General features: G+C 40.3%; 2 protein-coding genes across 3 annotated transcripts in view; one reads left to right on the top strand and one right to left on the bottom strand.

The window, feature by feature from the left end:
• Positions 1-2,279: 2,279 nt before the first annotated feature.
• LOC137260017 (signal peptidase complex catalytic subunit SEC11A) lies at positions 2,280-13,592 on the bottom strand. The gene is made up of 6 exons (XM_067797699.1): positions 13,467-13,592; positions 10,870-10,979; positions 9,287-9,436; positions 7,620-7,739; positions 7,128-7,185; positions 2,280-5,928 (listed from the first exon to the last, which is right to left on the bottom strand). Exons 1-6 carry the CDS (start codon positions 13,524-13,526, stop codon positions 5,878-5,880), a joined length of 549 nt encoding a protein of 182 aa, XP_067653800.1. The 5' UTR covers positions 13,527-13,592; the 3' UTR covers positions 2,280-5,877.
• Positions 13,593-15,866: 2,274 nt separating this feature from the next.
• LOC137259998 (centrosomal protein POC5-like) overlaps positions 15,867-21,602 on the top strand; it is a 28,692-nt gene continuing 22,956 nt past the window's right edge. The window contains exons 1-3 of one of the 2 annotated variants that reach the window (XM_067797678.1): positions 15,867-16,019; positions 19,103-19,197; positions 19,751-19,910. In XM_067797678.1, coding sequence (XP_067653779.1) covers positions 19,120-19,197; positions 19,751-19,910 — 238 coding nt within the window. In that variant the 5' untranslated portion in view covers positions 15,867-16,019; positions 19,103-19,119. Of the gene's footprint in view, positions 16,020-16,147; positions 16,228-19,102; positions 19,198-19,750; positions 19,911-21,602 lie in introns of those variants that run through there. The other variant, XM_067797677.1, reaches the window with a different exon arrangement.

The raw sequence follows: 21,602 nt of genomic DNA on the forward strand, positions 1-21,602 counted from the left end.
CAGACACACTGCTTGCTCTCGGCGCTGCAGATACCGGATCCGGATCCGCATCCGGATTAGAATCTTAAATAACCGAAGGAGGCGACTAATGCGATCGGGTGGTTGACACATGTCATCGTATCCCAATTGAGCAGATCAATGCTCATGCTGTTGATCACTGGGATGTGCGGTCCAGATTCAATTATCTACAGACCTCCGTCATATATCTCTAATTTGACGAGTGCGGCGTTAAATAATAAGAAAAGCCCCCAAACCTTAAAACCTTACAAATCTAAAGACTGTCTAAATAGCGTACTCTTTACGGTTGTTCCGTGGAACTCTCACAGAATTGCAGCTGTTGACGTTCGAATTGGTACAAGGTTTTCTTAACTGTTGTCTCGAACTCTGATATGTGGAACTTACGGTTGTCTGGAAGTAGCTCTCTCCGTCGTCTCCAACCATCCAGACAGACGATGGTGTCCTTCACAATGGCAAGAGAACAGAAGAATCCAGGTTTGCATGCCTGGCCACAATGACAAGCTGTTACATGCAGTTTCCAACATGAATATTCATATGATCTATGCATACATTGTCAATGATATCTCACAATGGAAATAAATAAAAACCAAAACGATATTATTATCTTGTAAATAAGAAGTCATCACATTAAATGGAATTGGAATGCATGTTAGCATGTTGCATGTCTGTGATTGTTAGGTGCATTTCATAGTTGACTGCGCAAATGTAAAGTAGTTTACGTGACTGAATGAGTTTAGTTTTACGCCCCACTCAACAATAATAAGAACTATACGACGGATATCTTTAAATATGCGACTCCGAAGCAGACAATCCAGTGAGCATCGATCTACGCAACTAGGCCTAGATTTTCGGAGCTCTCTTAGCGCTAAGATAGTCGTAAGTTAATGTTAACGTATGACATTTACGACTCTCTTAGCGCTAAGAGAGCTTCGAAAATCTAGGCCCTGCGATACAATGACATGTGTCCACCAAGTCAGCGAGCCTGAAAACCGGATCCCGTTAGTCGCCTCTTACGACAAGCATGAGTTATTGATGATCAGATCTAACCCGATCTTCATGGGTTTGTGTACATGAAAATGAAAGCCATGACTCAGCAGAAATGTTCAAAGCGTTCACTCTTAACGCTGAAGACCCTGTTTCGATCCTCACCTGTTCACTGTGTGAAGACTATTTCTGGTGTCCCGTCGTTATATTGCTGAAACATTGCTGAAAGCGGCGTAAAATCATATTTACAGACTTTACTGAGATATTGAATGCTGTAATCCTTTGATTGAACAACTTCAGACCCGTGGTCCCGTGGTAGAACAGGCCTTCAGCAACCCATGCTTGTCGTAACAGACGACTAACAGGATCGGGTGGTCAGTCTCGCTGACTTGGTTGACACATGTCATAGCTTCCCAATTGTGCAGATCGATGCTCATGTTGTTTATCACTGAATTGTCTGGTCAAGACTCGATTATTTACAGACCACCGCCTTATAGCTGGAATATCGCTGAGTGCGACGTAAACCTAAACTCACTCACTGTTTGCCAAGTAGACCATGAAGGCTGACTGGCTGTCTTGTTTAATGCTGCTCTATGCAGTATTCCAGTATGCAGGGATGAGAATGGAAATTTTCATTTACAGCTGAAAACTAGTCGGGGGTCTGGGGGCGGAGCCTGGTCGGGGGCCCAGGGGGGCGAAGGCCCCCGGAAGCTCCTGGGATTTCGGCATTTTACACACTAAATATGGCTTCTAAAATCAATATTAACACTGTATATATATTTAGACGTTTCAGAAAAATGACCCTGGGGATGTAAAAAAACGCGGATTTCCGCGGATCCGCGGAAATTTCTCATCCCTGAGTATGTATATAAATAAGCATGGGCCTTTCAGTGAGCAACATCATGAACATCTATCTACACCGTTGGGACAGGATAATGTGTCAACCATGTCACTGATCCTGATCAACCGATCCGGTTAGTCACCTCTCACAAGGATGGGTTGTTGACCCTTAATTTCAACTGGGATCTTCATGGGTCTGGAATTAAAGTAAATCAATATAATTTGACCTGTTGAAAATGAAAAAAAAATTGATTGTTTTTTCTAGATATATGATTATCACAATATGAGTATATCACTGGCACATTTCATTTAATTAATATTCATGGGTACATTTCTGAGACATTTTTCGAACCAGAGTATTCAGCGTGATGAGCAAGCACTAACCAACATGCTACTATGAACTAAGCTACCTCAGTCAAAAAAAACTCAACAGTAAGAAAATTTAATATTTTATTGATGCAACATGTCAAAAGTAGGACTGATGAACAATTTACAAAGCATGATCGGACAATAACAATGACATTCACCCATATTCTTCCACATGCACATATTCTCTCCAGTACTGGATACAGATGTCAGTACTGGAATGAATACTAGATACTGGTCAGCAGTTGGTAATAAGTTATGGAAGTTTTAAAGGTGGTCTCAAACAAAAAGAGTAACTGGACCACCAAGAATAGAAACTGACACACGATCATAAATCAGATTGCTGCTTCGTTAAGAAATGTTTCATGTTTTGATTATTTCGAAGACAGAAATGACTAAATATACCATTACATGAACGTAGGGGATTTTCCATTTTGTGAGCATTCCACTAGCTAATGCAAATGTGTATGAGAGAATTTAATATAGATCCATACAGATGAAACATATCCGAGGGGAGGGGAATAAATTTTCCCTTAATTTCCTCTTCATCATCTGTTTTCTCCTTGGCTTTATCATTTGAATTTTATCAGTCTTGTAAATCAATCTTTTTTAAAACGATCTACTAGTATTTGTAAACAAAGGTGAAAATTTTGAGCTGGCTGTTTCTGCAATAAAGCTAATTCATTCTGTGCCACTTTCTGTTCACTGAAAATCATATATTTTATAAAACTGCTGTTTGGATCCCAAAGAATGGCAGGCAGAAAAAAACTATGTTCAACATAATTTCCATCTGAACAATATTATACTCAAATCAACGACAACTAACTGAGAGTTAAACATAACAAGTAACTTGCTACCTGACAAAGAACCAACTAAAATACATATGAATGAAAGCTAGTACACCAGTACCACAATGAATGACAAACAAACAAACAAAGCAGCTCCATGATATATTTGAACTACCATAGCTGGTGACAGGAGAAAGAGGTTTCACATATCTCCACTGCAGCCTGGATGCATCTACGGCTCGGCTCGGCATGATAATTTTATTACCTCCCTTTGCTAGCACTGGATTCTCACAACAGCCAATCAGTTAAGCCTCTGGGCTTGTCAGTGTCAACAAAGATAGCAAACAAACAAATAAAACTACTCCATGAAATGTCAGTTAGCTGTTAAGAAATATAAATTTATAGTTTCTACAATGCCTGCAAAAAACAATTATAGATAAATTGAAGAATTTATCTTTCATACAAATATTTTACATCTCTTTCCAACGAGCAAGCTGAGTTAGTGGGTGAAATCGGTTTGGGAGGTAATACAATTATTGGGTTGAGCTACAGATGCATCATAAAGGGTATATTGGAGATTATTGGAACATATACCGTGGAGATATCGAGGAAGGTTACGAAATTGAAGCACTAGGCTACCAACTCTCTTCTTAATAACAGATTGTCAAAAGGCTTATAAGCTCAGTCACCAAGCATCGAGATTAAGATTCTAGAGAGGCAGATACAGATATTTGAGAAAGGGGATGCAAAGTTCATCTTCACCCTTTGTCAATGGTCATACAATAAACTTTCAGGACAAAATGTGGGCGCACATTAATCCCTCCTCTGAATCTGCCTGTAGTTTTGCTTTTACATAGAAAATGCAGAATTTTTCCTCTATGGCACGATTTGTAAAACTGAAACAGGAAAAGATATAAGCTCCTACTGGCTTGATGTTTTATTGTCAATATCCTCACAGAACCGTGGTTCTATAAATATTATACTCTCAGGTGATATCTTGTACTTTTTCATTAAGAAGACTTAGCTACAACATTCCATACAAGCTCAACTCTGTAACCAGATGTCATTCAAACTAGGAAGAGTCAGCGAGTGAGTATTGTTTTTGCCAATTTTAGCAATATTTCAGCAACACAATGGCAGAGGACACCACAAATGGGCTTCACATATTGCTCCCACGTGGGGAATTGAAAATGGGTCATTGCCCCTACCATTTTCTGAATATCAGATTACCAACACAGATATCCAATCCAAGAACTAATTTGGTAGCATGCAAGGAAGTGATGCACACAGCATTATTTCCAAACCACCATATTTCAATCTTTCTAACATGTAACTCAAACGATTCTTCCTTCTTGATATGACTTTTCATGAAACCAATGAATGATATTTTGATTTCAGCTACTTAATGAAGACCATGTTCAACTCTCGTACTCAAGGTCGCCCTTACGTCTTTATTGATGAAGGTACAACAAAAAACAAAGTTGAAAAAGTCTTCACTGATACAACATCAGTATACAACATAACACTTAATAAAACGCTACTTTTTCAGCTAACTCTAATTCGAAGTGCTATGAGAAATATGTACTCCATTCACACTAACTCTCAAGTTCAAGGTCACTCTTTTGTACCCAAGTGGGGAATCGAACCCAGATCTATAGCGTGATGAGTGAATGCTTTAACCACTGCCCTACAGGAAGAAATAAACAAAGCAGTCATCTCTATATGCTGTTTTAGTGATCGGATGAGTTTGGTTTTTCACCGATTTAAGCAATATTCCAGCAACGTCACGGAAGGGAACCCTTCACACCTTGTACCCATGTGGGGAACTGAACCTTGGTGGTCGGTGTGGTGAAGCAATGCTTTAACCATTAGGCTACCTCATGCTAATTCTCTTGAGATGTGCATCAAATGGCTTCCTTAACAATGGGAGGATAGCTATAGCAGACACATTTCAACGATAGATTCATCGCTTCCTCATTCACACAAAGTCATGTCTGTATTAATAGGTTTACAGATCTGCCAACCAAAAGATCAGGAACTTAGAAACAGGTAACTATAAAATGATGATTTCTTGAGCTTTTCAGAATATGATCAAGTTGAAAAATCCCATTTTGTAACAGATTTACTGTAAACAGTAACAATGGACATCAGGGCTGCAACAATTCTATTCGATGTATTGAAAACCGAATGTGACACCATAGTTCCAATTTTTGACAAATATTAGCACTATTTCCATTTGATATTTTAATACCTATTTAAATTATTTCTACACACCCTGAACGGTATTTTTACTCCAAATTGAGTAGTTTTGAGCATGTGAGCACAGACTATTATCAAATGAGAACTGTTAGGAGACATCATCAAGTTGACGATGGATTTCACTCTAAAAAAGCCCACTTTGAGAGTTTGAATGACATCTGATGTTTTAACCTGTATAAAGAATCAAATTGAAAATGGGTCAAATATCGAAAATTGAACAGAATTGAGGTTTTGGTGATTTGTTGCAGCCCTAAAGTACATTTCATTTCGCGTGAGTTATTCAACCTAAATAACAGACTGAATTTATATATTCTTCTACAACCTACAATACTTTAAAACAACAGACACAGACAATATTTAAGTATTTTCTTGTTATGAAATCAAGTTGTTAGAGAAAAAACCTGTAAACAAGTAATTACAAAAAGGCCTTTATTCACAATGTGTATCAATCCAGTAATTCATGATTACTGATATTTAGACTAGACATGAGTTTTTCCCGATTCAAACAGTTAAGAACCTGTCATGTAGACGCAATTCAATCTGATTTAATATTGATAAAGTTACATCCGCACTCGCCTCAATGAAATGATATAACAGGTGATTGGCTGATGAGGTCACATGATCATTCTCGATGTATCAACACGAAGATCCCGAGACATGCTAAAATGGCATACTGAAAGAAAAAGAAACAAAAATTAATGTGTGAAGGCAGACATTTTATCTCAAACTGTCAACAAGCTGACTATGACAGGTCGCTTTCAAAGGGTAAAAAATATGGGGATACACACTGTACCTATGTGGGGAATCAAACCTGGGTCTTCAAAGTGCCAGGCCAACACTTTGACCACTAGGCTACCCCACCGCCTCAATTGAGGTTAGAAAGGTGAGGTTTCAATATAGGTTAAGTCAAGTTATATTTTCCAATACTTTTCTTGGTGAACTAATTTTTTGGAATTACAGAAATGACTCCATAATGTTTGCATCATCTGTGAGTATGCTCAGAGGACTCTAATCTAAAAATCAGTATCACATGAGTTTTTATTCTCAGCCCCTAGCAAGTATGCAACCACAGCTGCTTCTAACTGGTTTTCATCCTACCGGGTACCTATTTACTGCTTGGAGAACAAAGCCACATGCTTCATTTATACTTCATGGCTGGGCAGGATTGAGGCCCCAGAAAGTGAGTGAGTGAGTTTTGTGCTGCTTTTATCCATGTTGCAGCAATATTATTGGCTTCACACCTTCTACCTTTGTGTGGAATCAAACCCGGGTCTTTGGTGTGACAACTAAATGCTTTAGCCACTTAGCTACCCTATCGCCATTCTCTAAAATTGTTTGGTTGATCTTGTTTGGTAACTTGACATCACCCTCCCCAATATTTCAACTATTAATACAAGTAATCCTGTTATGACCAGTTATCAATGGCCTGCAAAATATCAACCATCACTAGGATACCACATTTATCAACCAGGTCAGCCATTTTGACCATCTGATCCCCGATGGACCATCATTTCCAACCCACAACTTCAACAGTCAAGTGTGTGTGATTGTTTCAGTGGGTGAGTTTAGTTTTATGCGGCACTCAGCAATATTCCAGCTATATGGCGGCGGCCTGTAAATAATCCAGCCTGGCCCAGACAGTCCAATGGTCAACAGCATGAGCACCGATCTGTGCAACTGGGAACCGATGACATGTGCCAACCAAGTCAACGAGCCTGACCACCTGATCCTGTTAGTCGCCTCTTACGATAAGCATAGTCGTCTTTTGTTGCAAGTATGGGTTGCTGAAGGCCTTTTCTATCCCGGACTTTCACTGGTCTCAAGAGTCTAGCTGCTTTAAACGTATTTATCAAAAGTGTGTCAAATACATACCTTAAACTTTGGATAATCATTCATTAATATCGTCACTATGCCAACATAAGGCACAAATCTGAAACAAATGAAGAATACGAAGTTCAACATGGAGTCCTATTATGGTTGCAGACTTTGGTAAACACGAAAAGAATCAAGAAGATATTTCAGGACTTTATCTCCCGAAATGAATTGTACCCTCAGAATAGACATTTGCAATGATATCAAACCCGGGCGAACACTTTAACCCCTTCTTATCACCCTGACTATTTTCAGTTTCTAAGAACAAGCAACAAGCCTCTCAACTACATTTAAACACAATTTCTTAGAGTTCTACATCCATGAATGAAATAAGTCTATTTAAATGGCCAAATTCAACAAAAACTTCCAAAACTTGCCAGTTCAGAGCAAAAGTTACCATGTATCAGACTGTCGTGCAGGTCTTATTTCATACACAGTTCTACACAAGTTTTGACCATCATTTATTGTAAGCAGAACCGCTTCTTCACTCACCCTCTAGCTCGACCGACCACATCCTTTTTCTCCAGCCACAACTGACCAGGGGCGTACAGGCCTCGGTCATCTACTGAGTTGTTGTCTCCCTTGGTTAGGAACTTTACTGTACCATCTTCCCTAGAAACAACAACACAGTGAGGTGGTGAAATCGGGTTAAACGTTGTACTTCAGAATATTTCGCTCATGATGACGGTCTTTTGTGGGTATATGTGTCTGCTTGTACTGGCCTAGTCCCAGGCCAAATGCTAGAAAAGCCCCTATATTTTAGGATCTCTCAGCAGCAGTAAACGTGTTATTCAGTTATTAGTATGACACCTCCCACACTCCAAAACTTCTTGTTGATGTGGAACTAGCTACAGGAGGTATCAGATTACTAAAAATTAACAGGGTTCAGTCCACTGTTGAAACAGTGTCCACATGTTCATAAACAAACTGCTTGAGAATTGATCACATTGTCTAATGGGTGGTGACAAGCCCTGGTGTTCAACATGGTCACGATATGCAGTATGGGTGACAAGGCTGGGTGTATCATATTACCTGATTTTGATGCTATCTCTACATTTAGCCTAGGAGTAGGAGTAGGCCCAGACTTCAGCTGTTTTCTATCGTGCTAACTCACTGAGATACCATGGAGCAGTTAAGCATGAATACCCCATTCAGACACATTATACAGATGAGCCGACCAGTTCTTTGACCCATTAATGTTGAATGCCATATTACAATGTCTTTGCGAGGATGGTCTAAGTTCACCAAATCATTCTCTTAGCACAGGGGTGACTCCTGCCATCTCTACCTATGTAAGCTCTGTTCTAATTTCATGAATATGGCCCTTTCATGCAGTGAGTGTTCTGGATTCATGAGCAGATGCTATCAGATTTAGTGGTGCAATGTTTATGTTTCAAAAGTGACTATTCAAAAATCCTCAGTAATTTCCATATGACTGGGGAAAACTAGAACCCCTTCCCCAGCTCATTGTGCAAATGTTTTGTCTAGCGAGAACTCAGTCATCTAATGGCCGATCAGTGATCTCTCCATCACCCTCGCTGACAATGGACAAGCGAGCCATTAAATGTGTTAAGTGTCACATAAACAAAAACATCTTTTTTACTGATTCATACATTCTCTATTGTTTCTGCTTTTCATTTAAACATGAAATGCCGAATCTATCTGCACATTAATCAACTCCATGGAAACCACCATGGATCTAAGTTGACTTAACGTGATCGGATTGGATAGAACAATGGAGGATAATTCATGTTGTGATTTTTGACCACTATGGGATTTTACGAGAACGGTTGCTATGACAGTCGAGAAGGAGACACAACAGCATACACTCTTTCATGACTTATATTTGAATCTGTGAATGTCTCTGCCACTGCCAGCCTCTTCAAATACTGCGTGTGATGGTGCGTGTGTGTGCATTAGATTGAAGGTGTTTGTACATGCAAGCAAGATGAGATGTGTATATGTGTACGTCTGTGGTGACGGCATCTGCGTCGATGGTGTGTGAACATGTGTGCATATATGCCGGTGTTCATGCACACATGACTGTGGATGCATAATCGTGTGTGCATGTACCAATACTTTCTATTTATGGTGAGATAGAAATGTAGCCATGAACCATGTTAAGGGTGGAGGAAATTGTGTAGGACAGCATCACTTACTTCTCGTGCACTTTGAGGACTCTATGTACGATGGGAATGTCTCGGCCCTCTACCTTGAACACCACAATCTCCCCAACACGGATCGGCTCCTCCTTGTAGTTAGTGAGGAACAGAAGGTCGCCTCTGTGAAACGCTGGCTCCATACTTCCACTGCCAAACACCATATCAACATATCAATATTAACCAAAATCACTCTTCAGTGTTTAAGACACATGGCTTTCATGCAGAAATTTTGCACATTTCATAATTTGTCACAGTCTGCTCTGAAGACACTTAGGTCTGATTTCGTGTTGTGTTTACTTAAATAAGATTGACTGTTTGTTGCTTAATACTCCAATATTACGCCACACTCAGCAATATTCCAGCTATATCATATGGCACCTGTCTGTAAAGAATCAAGCCAGGACCAGACAATCCAATGATCAACAGCATGAGCATCAAATCTAGACAACTGGAATAGTGGGCGAGTCAGTGATCCTGCTCGTCCTCACTTACTGAGGACCAGTTCCAACCTGGATCTTTACAGATATTGCATATCAAGGCTACCCTTAAGTCAGAAAGTGAGTGAGTTTAGTTTAACCCCACACTCAGCAATGCTGCAGTCATATGGCAGTGGTCTGTAAATAATCGAGTCTGGACCAGACAATACAGTTATCAACATCGATCTGTGCAACTGGGAACCAATGGCACGTCACAGGTCAAGTGACTTCAAGAACTTGACTAATTTTCCACTTGCCCTGATTTTATGACACAATGTTTGATGTTAATGTTTAGTGGACCATTTATTGAAGAGTGATAAATTTCAAAGAACAATAGCTCTAAATTACTATTGTTCTGCAATTTAATACCTACATTATGAGCAGATATGAAATGAAATTCAAGTTTATTTGCAGTTTGAAACCACAAGTGGAAATTATATAGCAGTCCACGGACCAGATGGATACCATTATTTGATTGCCCAAAATGAAACTGACTTGTCCTGGACGATGGGGCTTTTGAACCCCTGAATGGGGTCTTCGGGTTGATCAATGGATTTAGACGATTGACAGAATTGAACAGTTTCAAGTGAAACTGATGGTAATCTGTGGATCAGCAGAAAATATCCATCCCTGTCCTTAGTGCTGATCATATAAGCCTAAATAAAAAAGGTGAAAAGTTTCTCAGGCATCTATATAAATCAGTTGCATATTTCTTTTATCATATATTGCCAAAAAAGCAGTGCAACTGGAATTTGGTGCAACCAGGTTGTTATCAGGTTGCACCTGGTGCAAGTAGGTTAAAATCTCTAAAATTGAGCCGTGTAGCAGTTGCACCACTAGAAAATACCCTGACCCAAGCCAGACTCACCCACCTGAGAACAACAACCAATCAGACTCTCACTGCCATTCACAACCATCAAACTACCCTGACGCAAGCCAGACTCACTCACCTGAGAACGACAACAATTGGACTCTCACTGCCAGCGACAACCATCAAACTACCCTGACGCAAGCCAGACTCACTCACCTGAGAACGACAACAATCGGACTCTCACTGCCAGCGACAACCATCAAACTACCCTGACGCAAGCCAGACTCACTCACCTGAGAACGACAACAATCGGACTCTCACTGCCAGTGACAACCATCAAACCTTTCCAAATCATTAGAGCTGAGGATACAATCATTCCAAAATTGAGAATCTGGTAGTAAAGCTGAAACAAAAACAGATTTATGAGGCAGAGTGTCAGAAAAGACCGTAATGATGAGTGAAGGACTGAGTGAGACACCAGAAATAGGCTTCACACACTGTACCCATGTCGGGAATCGAACCTGGGCTCTCACCATGATAAGGAAACACTTTAACCGCTAGGCTACCCCTCACCCCAGGAACAACAGTACAGCAAAATAAGCTTTGGACAGCATTCCGATAAGTCTCCACTATACCCTGGATGCATCTACAGCTCAGTCCGAAAATTTTATTACCTCCCTTTGCTGGCTCGCATTCTCACAATCAGCCAATCAGCTAAGCCGCCATTACAACTGAATTTGCCAGTGTCAATAAAGATAGCGGTTGCATCTGCGAAGGTTTGTTCGCAGTGCGACTAAGATTTAGGAGAAATCATACACAAACATTGATAGGTCCGAAAATTTTTAAAAATATATGCAAGGACTCCTTCTGCCTCTTTCGGAGAATTTGTGCATGGTTCGTGTTGCCAAGTTTAATCGGTTAAATAATTTAAAAAGCGAAAGTGTTGTGATAGGTTTGCTCAACTTCCCAGCGTATACACCTGATTGGATAAAAAGCTAGCCAAGGTACCGTAGGTAATAAATTTATCGAGCTTAGCCATAGATGCATCCAGGGTATAGTGGAGACTTATTGGAACGTATATCCTTTAGACATCGAGGATGCTGCATCAGGTGAATGCTGGCAAATCTTCCATGTCATGCCTAATGTTAGTTATAAATGCCAAATATTACCCATAAAAATCTTAATTATACATGATCTTACAAAACAAAGCCTAAAGTTACCTTTTACCAACAAATATTTGAATAACTCAGTGTTACAAGTTTACAATTTCGAGAAATATATTCCACAAGATTTTACAGATATCATCATTAGAAATACTGAAAAAAAAACTAACCCTACAAAAATGAACATGTTTTCACACACACACAAAAATATAATAGAAACATTTCTGTGCATTGTTTAGAGTCTCCTAAAACTTAATTGGATATTCATTTCTGAAATGAATTGGTGGTGTAATGAAAAGGCTCATGAAAGGAATTATCAGAAAGGGATATTTAAACCCTGATCATCATTTTGGGATGCTTTATCTGAAAGAAGATACAAACATTACATTATAACCACAGAACTACTTAATACTTAGATTTGGGATGTATTTTCACCTATTAACATAATTAATAATTAAGGATTGACTGTGTTTCTTTCGCTGCATTGATGTATGAAACTAGTGAAAACCAATGTGCAAACTGTATGAATCCGGGTAGCAGATTCTTACAAAAGTTTGCACATTGGCTTTTAATTTCATACCTCAATGCAACGAAAGAAATACACAGTCAATTCTTATAATTAAATTCAACAAAAAATACTATAGGCTTTCAACAATATTTCTTTAAACAGAATCAAATTCATCGAAACAGGTATCTTTGTTACCTCCGATTAACAATTTCGGTGTAAGAATTCGGTAATGGCGTGACATGACTCAGGTGACTCATTTACATAAAATGACACGCCTACCAAACCAATAGCCTACACCTACAGTACAGTCAACCATTTAGGGAACTTTTAAGGTAAGCGTATGCAGTATAGTATCTGGGTGCGAAATATTTTCAAATAATCCGCCATTTCCAGTAAAATTATTTGTATTTAGTGTCAAATCCCACCAACGGTGTCTGTACAAACCTCATCTAAAACTGGTGGTGGTGCATCAAAAGGCAACTACCATAAACACAAACTCGGCGACACTACTTTGCTCTACATGTAGTCGAGTGTATGTATCGCTGTAGTGCCGAGAAAGACATTTTTCTGCAAATCCTAGAGGATACTGGCTCCGTTTACTCGGGAAGCCAGTAGAGGTACATTGTACTTTTCTTGAGTATTGATCAGTTGTATGGAATATAGCTTACATATGGCGATGTTGTTATGCTGACCTCAACCGTTGTCGGCACCCGTTCGATTCCCGAGGCTGAATTGTTTCTCATGCCTTACACACATTATTGACGGTATAACTAGTGATTAATTTGAGTGTCAGTTCGTCAGTTGATGTCTTGGCAGGTGGGGTATGGGCGGAACTCTTACCCTTTCTTCATATCCAAATCAGTCTGACATCTCAAAAGTCAAAATAAACCATTTAATCTCTCCTAATTCTAATGTGTGACATATGTTTCTGAAACTGAATCTGAAATTTGTCATCTTCAAAATCAGTATGACGTTGCATTCACTGTCCAGATACATTTCAATATTACTTGTAAACTACAAAGCATGGATATAAACTCGTAACATTTGTAAAATTCTACCTAAACTTGGCCATATGTTTACACGAATCCGCTGATTACACGTGTGCGAAGCGACAGATGCCGGCCTGTGTTGAGGTGATGTAGCGGCACATTTACGATCAAAATCACACTGATATCTCAGTCATGTGTTGCTATTGTAAGTAATTGCGATACAAACTAACCTGTCTCTTATTCATGCGTCGGACATCGTCCAAGAAGTCCATTTCGAAGAGGCCACCCATTTTCCCTGTTGTGTGCAAGTACACAGACTTTTACTTCCGGCAGCAGGTGCCTTCAAATGGTCTTGTCGGTATTCTGCGCTTCGCTATTGCTTCTTAGACGGTACCTAGTTTATCGTTGCAGGTGTCCGCGGTGCTCTCCTCGCTGCGTGTTTATACTTCATATTGACAAGATGTGTTGCAAGCGAGTTGTGTCTTCTCTGTATGGAGTCTGGTGTGTCACACGTCAGTCTTGGCGATATCTGGCACAACATATACTATGACCCTAGTTAGGTGATGAACTCGATCCATTCAGCTGTTCAGCTGACAGAGCGTGAGTGAATGAGTGAAAGGTATTTAACGCCGCGTCAACAATTGTAAGCTATTGGCGACGACAAACACCTTAAGGTTTTCACAATAAAACTAAACAAAAAGTTCTGTTACAAATTACAGTGGCGGGCCTTTCTTTTACTGTTAGGGCGGTGATGATGTTTCTTACGGAGAGGCACACACGCACGCACGCACGCACGCACACAAACACACGCACGCACACACAACCAAAAAACACCCCAAACAACAGAAAACAACAACAACAAAACATTACATTATCATTTACAAACAGAACTCATTCAAATTACATATAGTTACAGATACATTTTTCACGTAGTTCAAAACGAGATGTCCGGTGACGCGAGAAAATAGATATTACAGATTTTTCACATCATAACATGTGAATTCCTCACAGTTTAAAAGTCCCCAGTCAAGCAATATACGCGTATGCTTGATGGTGCAGGACACTTAAAGCTTGTTGAGTCAGTAAATGGGACGGAACAGGTTTTAAACTTCAAAGTTAACCTGGGAATCTGTAGTAGTAGTAGTAGTAGTAGTAGTAGTAGTAGTAGTAGTGGTGGTGGTGGCAGCAGTAGTAGTAACAGTAGTAGTAGCGGCAGTAGTAGTAGCAGCAGCAGCAGCAGCAGTAGTAGTAGTAGTAGTAGCAGCAGCAGCAGCAGTAGTAGTAAGGCGGGAAGCTGAGGAAATTTAGATTTAGGCTTGTGGCATTACAGAAACGGTTTGGTAGTGGTTTAGAGACTGTCGGACATGCTGCCAAACATATGGGTAAACCCTTTCACGTTTTAATAACGTTTTCTTGTCATATTTGCTACAGGGAATGTGAATTTTTATAACAATTTAAATTAGATACACATGCATGCAGAATCTGCTTAAGCCTATGGCCTAGTCTCTGAAAATATATAATTTTGATGGTAACAAATAAATCCATTTTAATTGAAACGGAACCTCAGTCAGATGGGAAATTCACAACATGAGGAAATCTAGACTTGCTTCATTTAGGCAGGGAGGGCAAGGCAGCAGGTAAAATAATATGGGACTATGAGCTAGATCACCATTACTTTTATCCAGTCTGTTCGAACTTCTAACTTTCTATGTTTGTATAGGAACCTCTCTGTTCAAAACAGAAACACATTGCTCAAAATTCTTAATACTTCATAAAAAGAATAATTGGTCTACCTATGGAAATTATCGGCTATTTTTATGAACAGCAAGTTATCAAAAAGACTGCGACCCGTGAAGGTCCCGGGGTAGAATAGGCCTTCAGCAACCCATGCTTTCCATGAAAAGCGACTATGCTTGTCGTAAGAGGCGACTAACGGGATCGAGTGGTCAGGCTCGTTGACACATGTCGTCGGTTCCCAATAGCGCAGATCGATGCTCATGCTGTTGATCACTGGATTGTCTGATCCAGACTCGATTATTTACAGACCACAGCCATATGGCTTGAACATTGCTGAGTGTGGAGTAAAACTAAACTCACTCACTCTTCCGTAGACTGCGTGTGCCGACTTTAGGAACAGACAGGGCCCGCTAATTCTTTAATACCTTCAAGTATATGTGAAATACATAGGAAAAGGGATTGCATGTAATTTTCGAGATTACTGTTCTTTTGATGCTGTTACTTTGTATAGATGTTTTTTAAATGTTTATTTTAATATGACTGAGACCTGGAACTGTGCAATGAACATTTCCACCATATGGACAATGAAGTATTGTCTTATCTCATCTAGTATAAGTATGCTTTGAATGGTAAACGTTTTGGTCTTTTTGTAAAGATCCAGTGGACACGAACAGATTCAAAATGAACACTTGGCGCAGGCTTCAGCAACATACACCCTCTGATATAATGCCTGTAAGCACCATGATTGGACTGACTGGCAAACGCGTTCACGGAACGTTTTGTTTTAAGAAAGCACCAGTTTAGGTTGAAGCTCTATACACCGCTGTTAAAATAAAGACATTATGGGTCTGCGAGGAGCTCGTAGCAGTGTGGTTTGGGGCCAATAGAAGGTCAGTTGATATCTATTGTAAACCAATCATATTGTTCGTCTTATAGTGGGGCCAGTTTCAAACATTGTTTACAAGATGGCGATTGTTTGAGATTTGTCCAGTGTAAGATTTGTGGATATTTTCTCTGATCAAGACACATTTCATTCTTGTCACTCGGTGAGTAGCGTCATATAGTTATCGCAGGGGATAGTGTGTCAAAATTCCCGCCGAGCTGAACCTTTGATCCCATTAATCTCCATGAAACCGATTGACAGTGCGGTAAAAATATAACGTGTTAGAACTTGAATGCCAGATTCGATATGTCTGCAATATTAATGAAACCTTATCTGGGATACAGTTTGGGAGAGGATGGCATATTTGAACTGTAAGAAAAAGGTTTATTGTTTTGGTAATCGTAGTGACATATGTTATAGTTAAAAAACGTTTTGCAATGTTTGTTATTGTGTCTGTCTGGATCACGCCGTCTGATTGTCTGGATTACGCCGGTATCAGTTTATGGGATATAAGGTGTGAGTGTCAGAATAAAGGCAAAATGGAAACAAAGTGCCACTGAACAGCATACGTTTGTTTGTGCTATACAGAATGGGACAGAATTGTTGGTTGATTTATCAGACATAGTATGCCACTTGTAAACATCCTGTTAGAATGAATTTGATAATTGTGGAATCAAAGTCAGCCTGCACTATCTTGCTCATAATAATGTCTGTATCTTCATATGTGTCCTGTTCATCATAACTATTCACCAATTCAGAATATCAATCAAACGTTAACTCAGACATGTTGTCTGTAAAACACTTGACGTCCAATGAACAGACACATCATCACGTTTTGATGTAAACATCAACAGCTGATTGCCGTCCCATAATCACTGATAATCAATATTGTTAATATGTTTTATGCAATGGTTCAGTGAACATCTTGTTGTGTTACAGGTTTTGGTTTGGTAGGTCATGTAGGCAGCTGATGCAAAATAAAACCAGTCTATACTATGGATGTATGACTTTGAGGATTTATGCAATATGTATTCAAGCTGTGTGCCCCAGACAGATAGTTTGTACTAAATTGTAGGGATTGTATCAGCAAATAAATAAATGATTCTGGTACCCATTTTTTAATATATTGTGATACACTGTATGGTTATGTTTGACAGTGAGTGACATTGACTGTACATGCAGTGCTTATTCTCGACATACTAAAGCCCTAAAAACAAATTTTTGGTTGTGATAGCAGAAATCTCAAATTTCTTATTTGATTTTGAGATGTACTTTCTTTTTTTATAGAATGTATTGTAAGAGGATGCTGTTTTGTCAATTAATTTCAGATTAATTCAGTGTGTATGAAAGACTGTGTAGACTTTACCTAAAGTTAAACCATGCAAGTAATCACAAAATTATATGTTTCTATCATTGTTACCCAATTTACTGGTTCTAAGAAAAAAAATTAAAATGCATTACAATCATTTCAAAGACACATACTGTAGAGTCCTACTAGTTTTGGAAAAAATATACTAATAAAAATAATAATGCTTTTGCTCAGTGTAATTAACAGAAAGCCATAGTTGGCTACAGCAAAGTTACTTTACTAGTATATGAAATAAATCTGGAAATTTGTAATTTCAATTTGGGATTAATTACAAACACTTGCTGCTGTCTTGGGCCAAATATTAAGCAACCCGTGAAGGTCTCAGGGTAGAATAGGCCTTCAACAATCTATACTTGCCGCAAAAGGCAACCATGCCTGTTGTAAGAGGCAGCTAACTGGATTGGGTGGTCAGGCTCGCTGATTTGGTTGACACATTTCATCAGTTCCTCATTGTGCAGATTGATGCTTATGTTGTTGGTCACTGGATTGTCTGGCCCAGACTCGATTATTTACAGACCACTGCCATATAGCTGGAATATTGCTGAGTGCGGCCTAAAACTAAACTCACTCACTCACCCACTCACCCACTCACCCACCCACTCAAATATTAAGCTCTGAGCATTTCTAGATAAATCCCTGGGTATATAAACACATTGCTAGCCAGTGAGAATCAAATCAACATAGCTCTATTTGAAATCTACTTGTGACTTATCATTGATAATACATGGCTGTCATTTCCCAGAAGTTTATACTTGATTTCAAACTTACCCTGACAGGCAAATTGTGAGAAAACATTATTTTCTTCTTAATATTTAACATTCCTGTTTTCTTGAATTCAGCCGTATGTTTACATTGCATTTTGAGCAAGAGCGTGGTGCAAAAATAGAAAACATGTATTTAAACCTTTTCACGTTAAATGGTCATGGATTTCTACGCTATCTACTCATCCTTGGAACTAGTTTCATGTATTCAAACGTTCCACTTCCTATTTAGAAAATTTCTTGACATTAGCTTTAGACATATGACCGAGTATTGGCCCTTAGATCAAGATAAATACTGAAGTGGAGTAAATTCTGAAGTTCTGTCTAAGAGTGGATGAAATGTCAAACACAAAGACACTGTTAAAAAGTCTTATTTCCTATTATTCCTTGGCTGGTCTCTTGTTTAAAGCCACATTCAGCAATATTCCAGCTATATGGTGGAGGTCTCTAAATAAGCAAGTCTGGACTGGACAATCCAGTGATCAACATGAGCGCCGATCTGCTCAGTTGGGAACCAATGACATGTGTCAACCAAGTCAGCAAGCCTGACCAACTGATCATGTCAGCATAGCTTTGCAGAAGACCTGGGGCAGTCAACATATTGACAAGAAGAGTTAACTGCTGTCTCTTACAGGGAGGAAGTCAAGTGGGCCATTTCCATTGGTGTTTTCAGATTCATAAATCAAAACTGACCACATACAGACAGGTTCAAAGCTAAATGGTTTGGGAACAAGGTTGTGTAAACATTTCCTTCATATTTTGTGGTTCTGAAGGACAAAGCCGAAAAATCTCCGAAGAGGGCCGAGCGTGTTTCAAGTATTACCGACATTGCTTCCAATATGGCCGATGTGTTTCTGTTATTACCGCTAAATTGCCGATATGGCTGCAATTGTTTCACGAGTGGGCTGCGTTTGTTTACTTTTGAGATGCCATTCCTTCAAATTTGCTGTAATTACTTCAATTACTTTGGGGGGCCTAAACAGTAAATTATCCAGTTACAAATTAGGAAAAAATAACATTTTGTTTTATATTTGAAGAAATAAAGCCAAGATTATTATGCACATCCTGTAGCATTCTGTAAGAGGACGGTATATTCATTTTTTCTCACATTTGCAGTACTCTTATCTGCGCACATGATGTCAGAAAGTGAAGACAGTATTCCTCATCTTCCCCCGGATTCCCCTGGCAGTTCAGTGTCGTCAAGGCTACAGGTGAGTGCTATGTAAGGATGCCTGATGATAAACAGATTTGTAAACGTCAAGATGACTTACCTGTACTGAGTACTGAGTGAGGTGAAAATCTGACAAATTCATAGGAACCATCACATTTTTTACGCTGCTTGACTGAGATGTGCAGACCCTTCAACAAGTGGCACCATTAGACCACTCCGACAACTCCACACCCACACCCACACCCACACCCACACCCACACCCACACCCACACCCACACCCACACCCACACCCACATCTCCATTCCCCTACCCTACCCCACCCCACCCCTCCTCTCTTATTTCCAGGCAGAACTTTAAGTGGGAGAATATTACAGTGCACTGTGATTAGGTTAAACATTCTTTTCTTTAAAATTCTATTTACTGATATAAATCGGTGCGGAAGGTTAATCAGGGTTTGATTCCCCACATGTGTACAATGTATGAAACCCATTTCTGGTGTTCCCTGCAGTGATATAGCCTGAAAATCGCTGCGTAAAACTCAACAAACTCGCTCACTCATAACCCAGCTCACTGACCTTGTATCTGTCCTCAGGAGGAGTATGATGAGCTGCTGAAGTATGCAGTCGTCTTACCCAACTATGACCCAAAGAAAACCAAACTGACCATCACGGACAACCACTCTTCCTTCCCGCAACCCCCCACTGGACGGGGCATCACCACCAACTCCCTCCCCACCAGGAGCTCTGGTCATGGTGAGTAGAGTGTGACTGAAGGGTGTGACTGGATGTGACTGGGCATGACTGTGGGTGTGACTAAATGTGAATGTGGGTGTGACTGTGGATGTGACTGGGTGTGACTGTTGTGCCTGTAGTGTGATTGTGGATGTTATTGTGGGTCTGACTGTAGACATGACTGTGAGTATGACTGTGGACATGACTGAGGTGTGATTTTGGGTGTGATTGTGGATGTGACTGTGGGTCTGACTGTAGACATGACTGTGAGTGTGACTGTGGACATGACTGAGGTGTGATTGTGGTTGTGACTGGGTGTGACTGAGTGTGACTGTAGACATGAATGTGAGTGTGACTGTGAACATGACTGAGGTGTGATTGTGGGTGTGACTGGGTGTGACTGAGTGTGACTGTAGTGTGAATATGGTGACTGTGGATATGGCTGGGTGTGACTGTGGTGTGATTGTGGATGTGATTGTGGATGTGACTAGGTATGACAGTAGTGCGACTGTTACTGTGAGTGACTGTGGACATGACTGAGGTGTGATTGTGGGTGTGATTGTGGATGTGACTGTGGGTCTGACTGTAGACATGACTGTGAGTGTGACTGTGGGCATGACTGAGGTGTGATTGTGGGTGTGATTGTGGATGTGACTGTGGGTCTGACTGTAGACATGACTGTGAGTGTGACTGTGGACATGACTGAGGTGTGATTGTGGGTGTGATTGTGGATGTGACTGTAGACATGACTGTGAGTGTGACTGTGGACATGACTGAGGTGTGATTGTGGATGTGACTGTGGGTCTGACTGTAGACATGACTGTGAATATGACTGTGGACATGACTGAGGTGTGATTGTGGGTGTGATTGTGGATGTGACTGTGGGTCTGACTGTAGACATGACTGTAAGTGTGACTGTGGACATGACTGAGGTGTGATTGTGGATGTTGTTGTGGGTCTGACTGTAGACATGACTGTGAGTATGACTGTGGACATGACTGAGGTGTGATTGTGGGTGTGATTGTGGATGTGACTGTGGGTCTGACTGTAGACATGACTATGAGTGACTGTGGACATGACTGAGGTGTGATTGTGGGTGTGATTGTGGATGTGACTGTGGGTCTGACTGTAGACATGACTGTGAGTGTGACTGTGGACATGACTGAGGTGTGATTGTGGTTGTGACTGGGTGTGACTGAGTGTGACTGTAGTGTGAATATGGTGACTGTGGATATGGCTGGGTGTGACTGTGGTGTGATTGTGGATGTGACTAGGTATGACAGTAGTGCGACTGTTACTGTGGGTCTGACTGTGGACATGACGGTGAGTGACTGTGGACGTGACTGAGGTGTGATTGTGGATGTGACTGTGGGTCTGACTGTAGACATGACTGTGAGTATGACTGTGGACATGACTGAGGTGTGATTGTAGGTGTGATTGTGGATGTGACTGTGGGTCTGACTGTAGACATGACTGTGAGTGTGACTGTGGACATGACTGAGGTGTGATTGTGGATGTGACTGTGGGTCTGACTGTAGACATGACTGTGAGTATGACTGTGGACATGACTGAGGTGTGATTGTGGGTGTGATTGTGGATGTGACTGTGGGTCTGACTGTGGACATGACTGAGGTGTGATTGTGGGTGTGATTGTGGGTCTGACTGTAGACTTGACTGTGAGTGTGACTGTGGACATGACTGAGGTGTGATTGT

This window comes from Haliotis asinina, chromosome 13 (genome assembly GCF_037392515.1).
Source record: "Haliotis asinina isolate JCU_RB_2024 chromosome 13, JCU_Hal_asi_v2, whole genome shotgun sequence".
In the NCBI taxonomy this organism is placed as follows: domain Eukaryota; kingdom Metazoa; phylum Mollusca; class Gastropoda; order Lepetellida; family Haliotidae; genus Haliotis; species Haliotis asinina.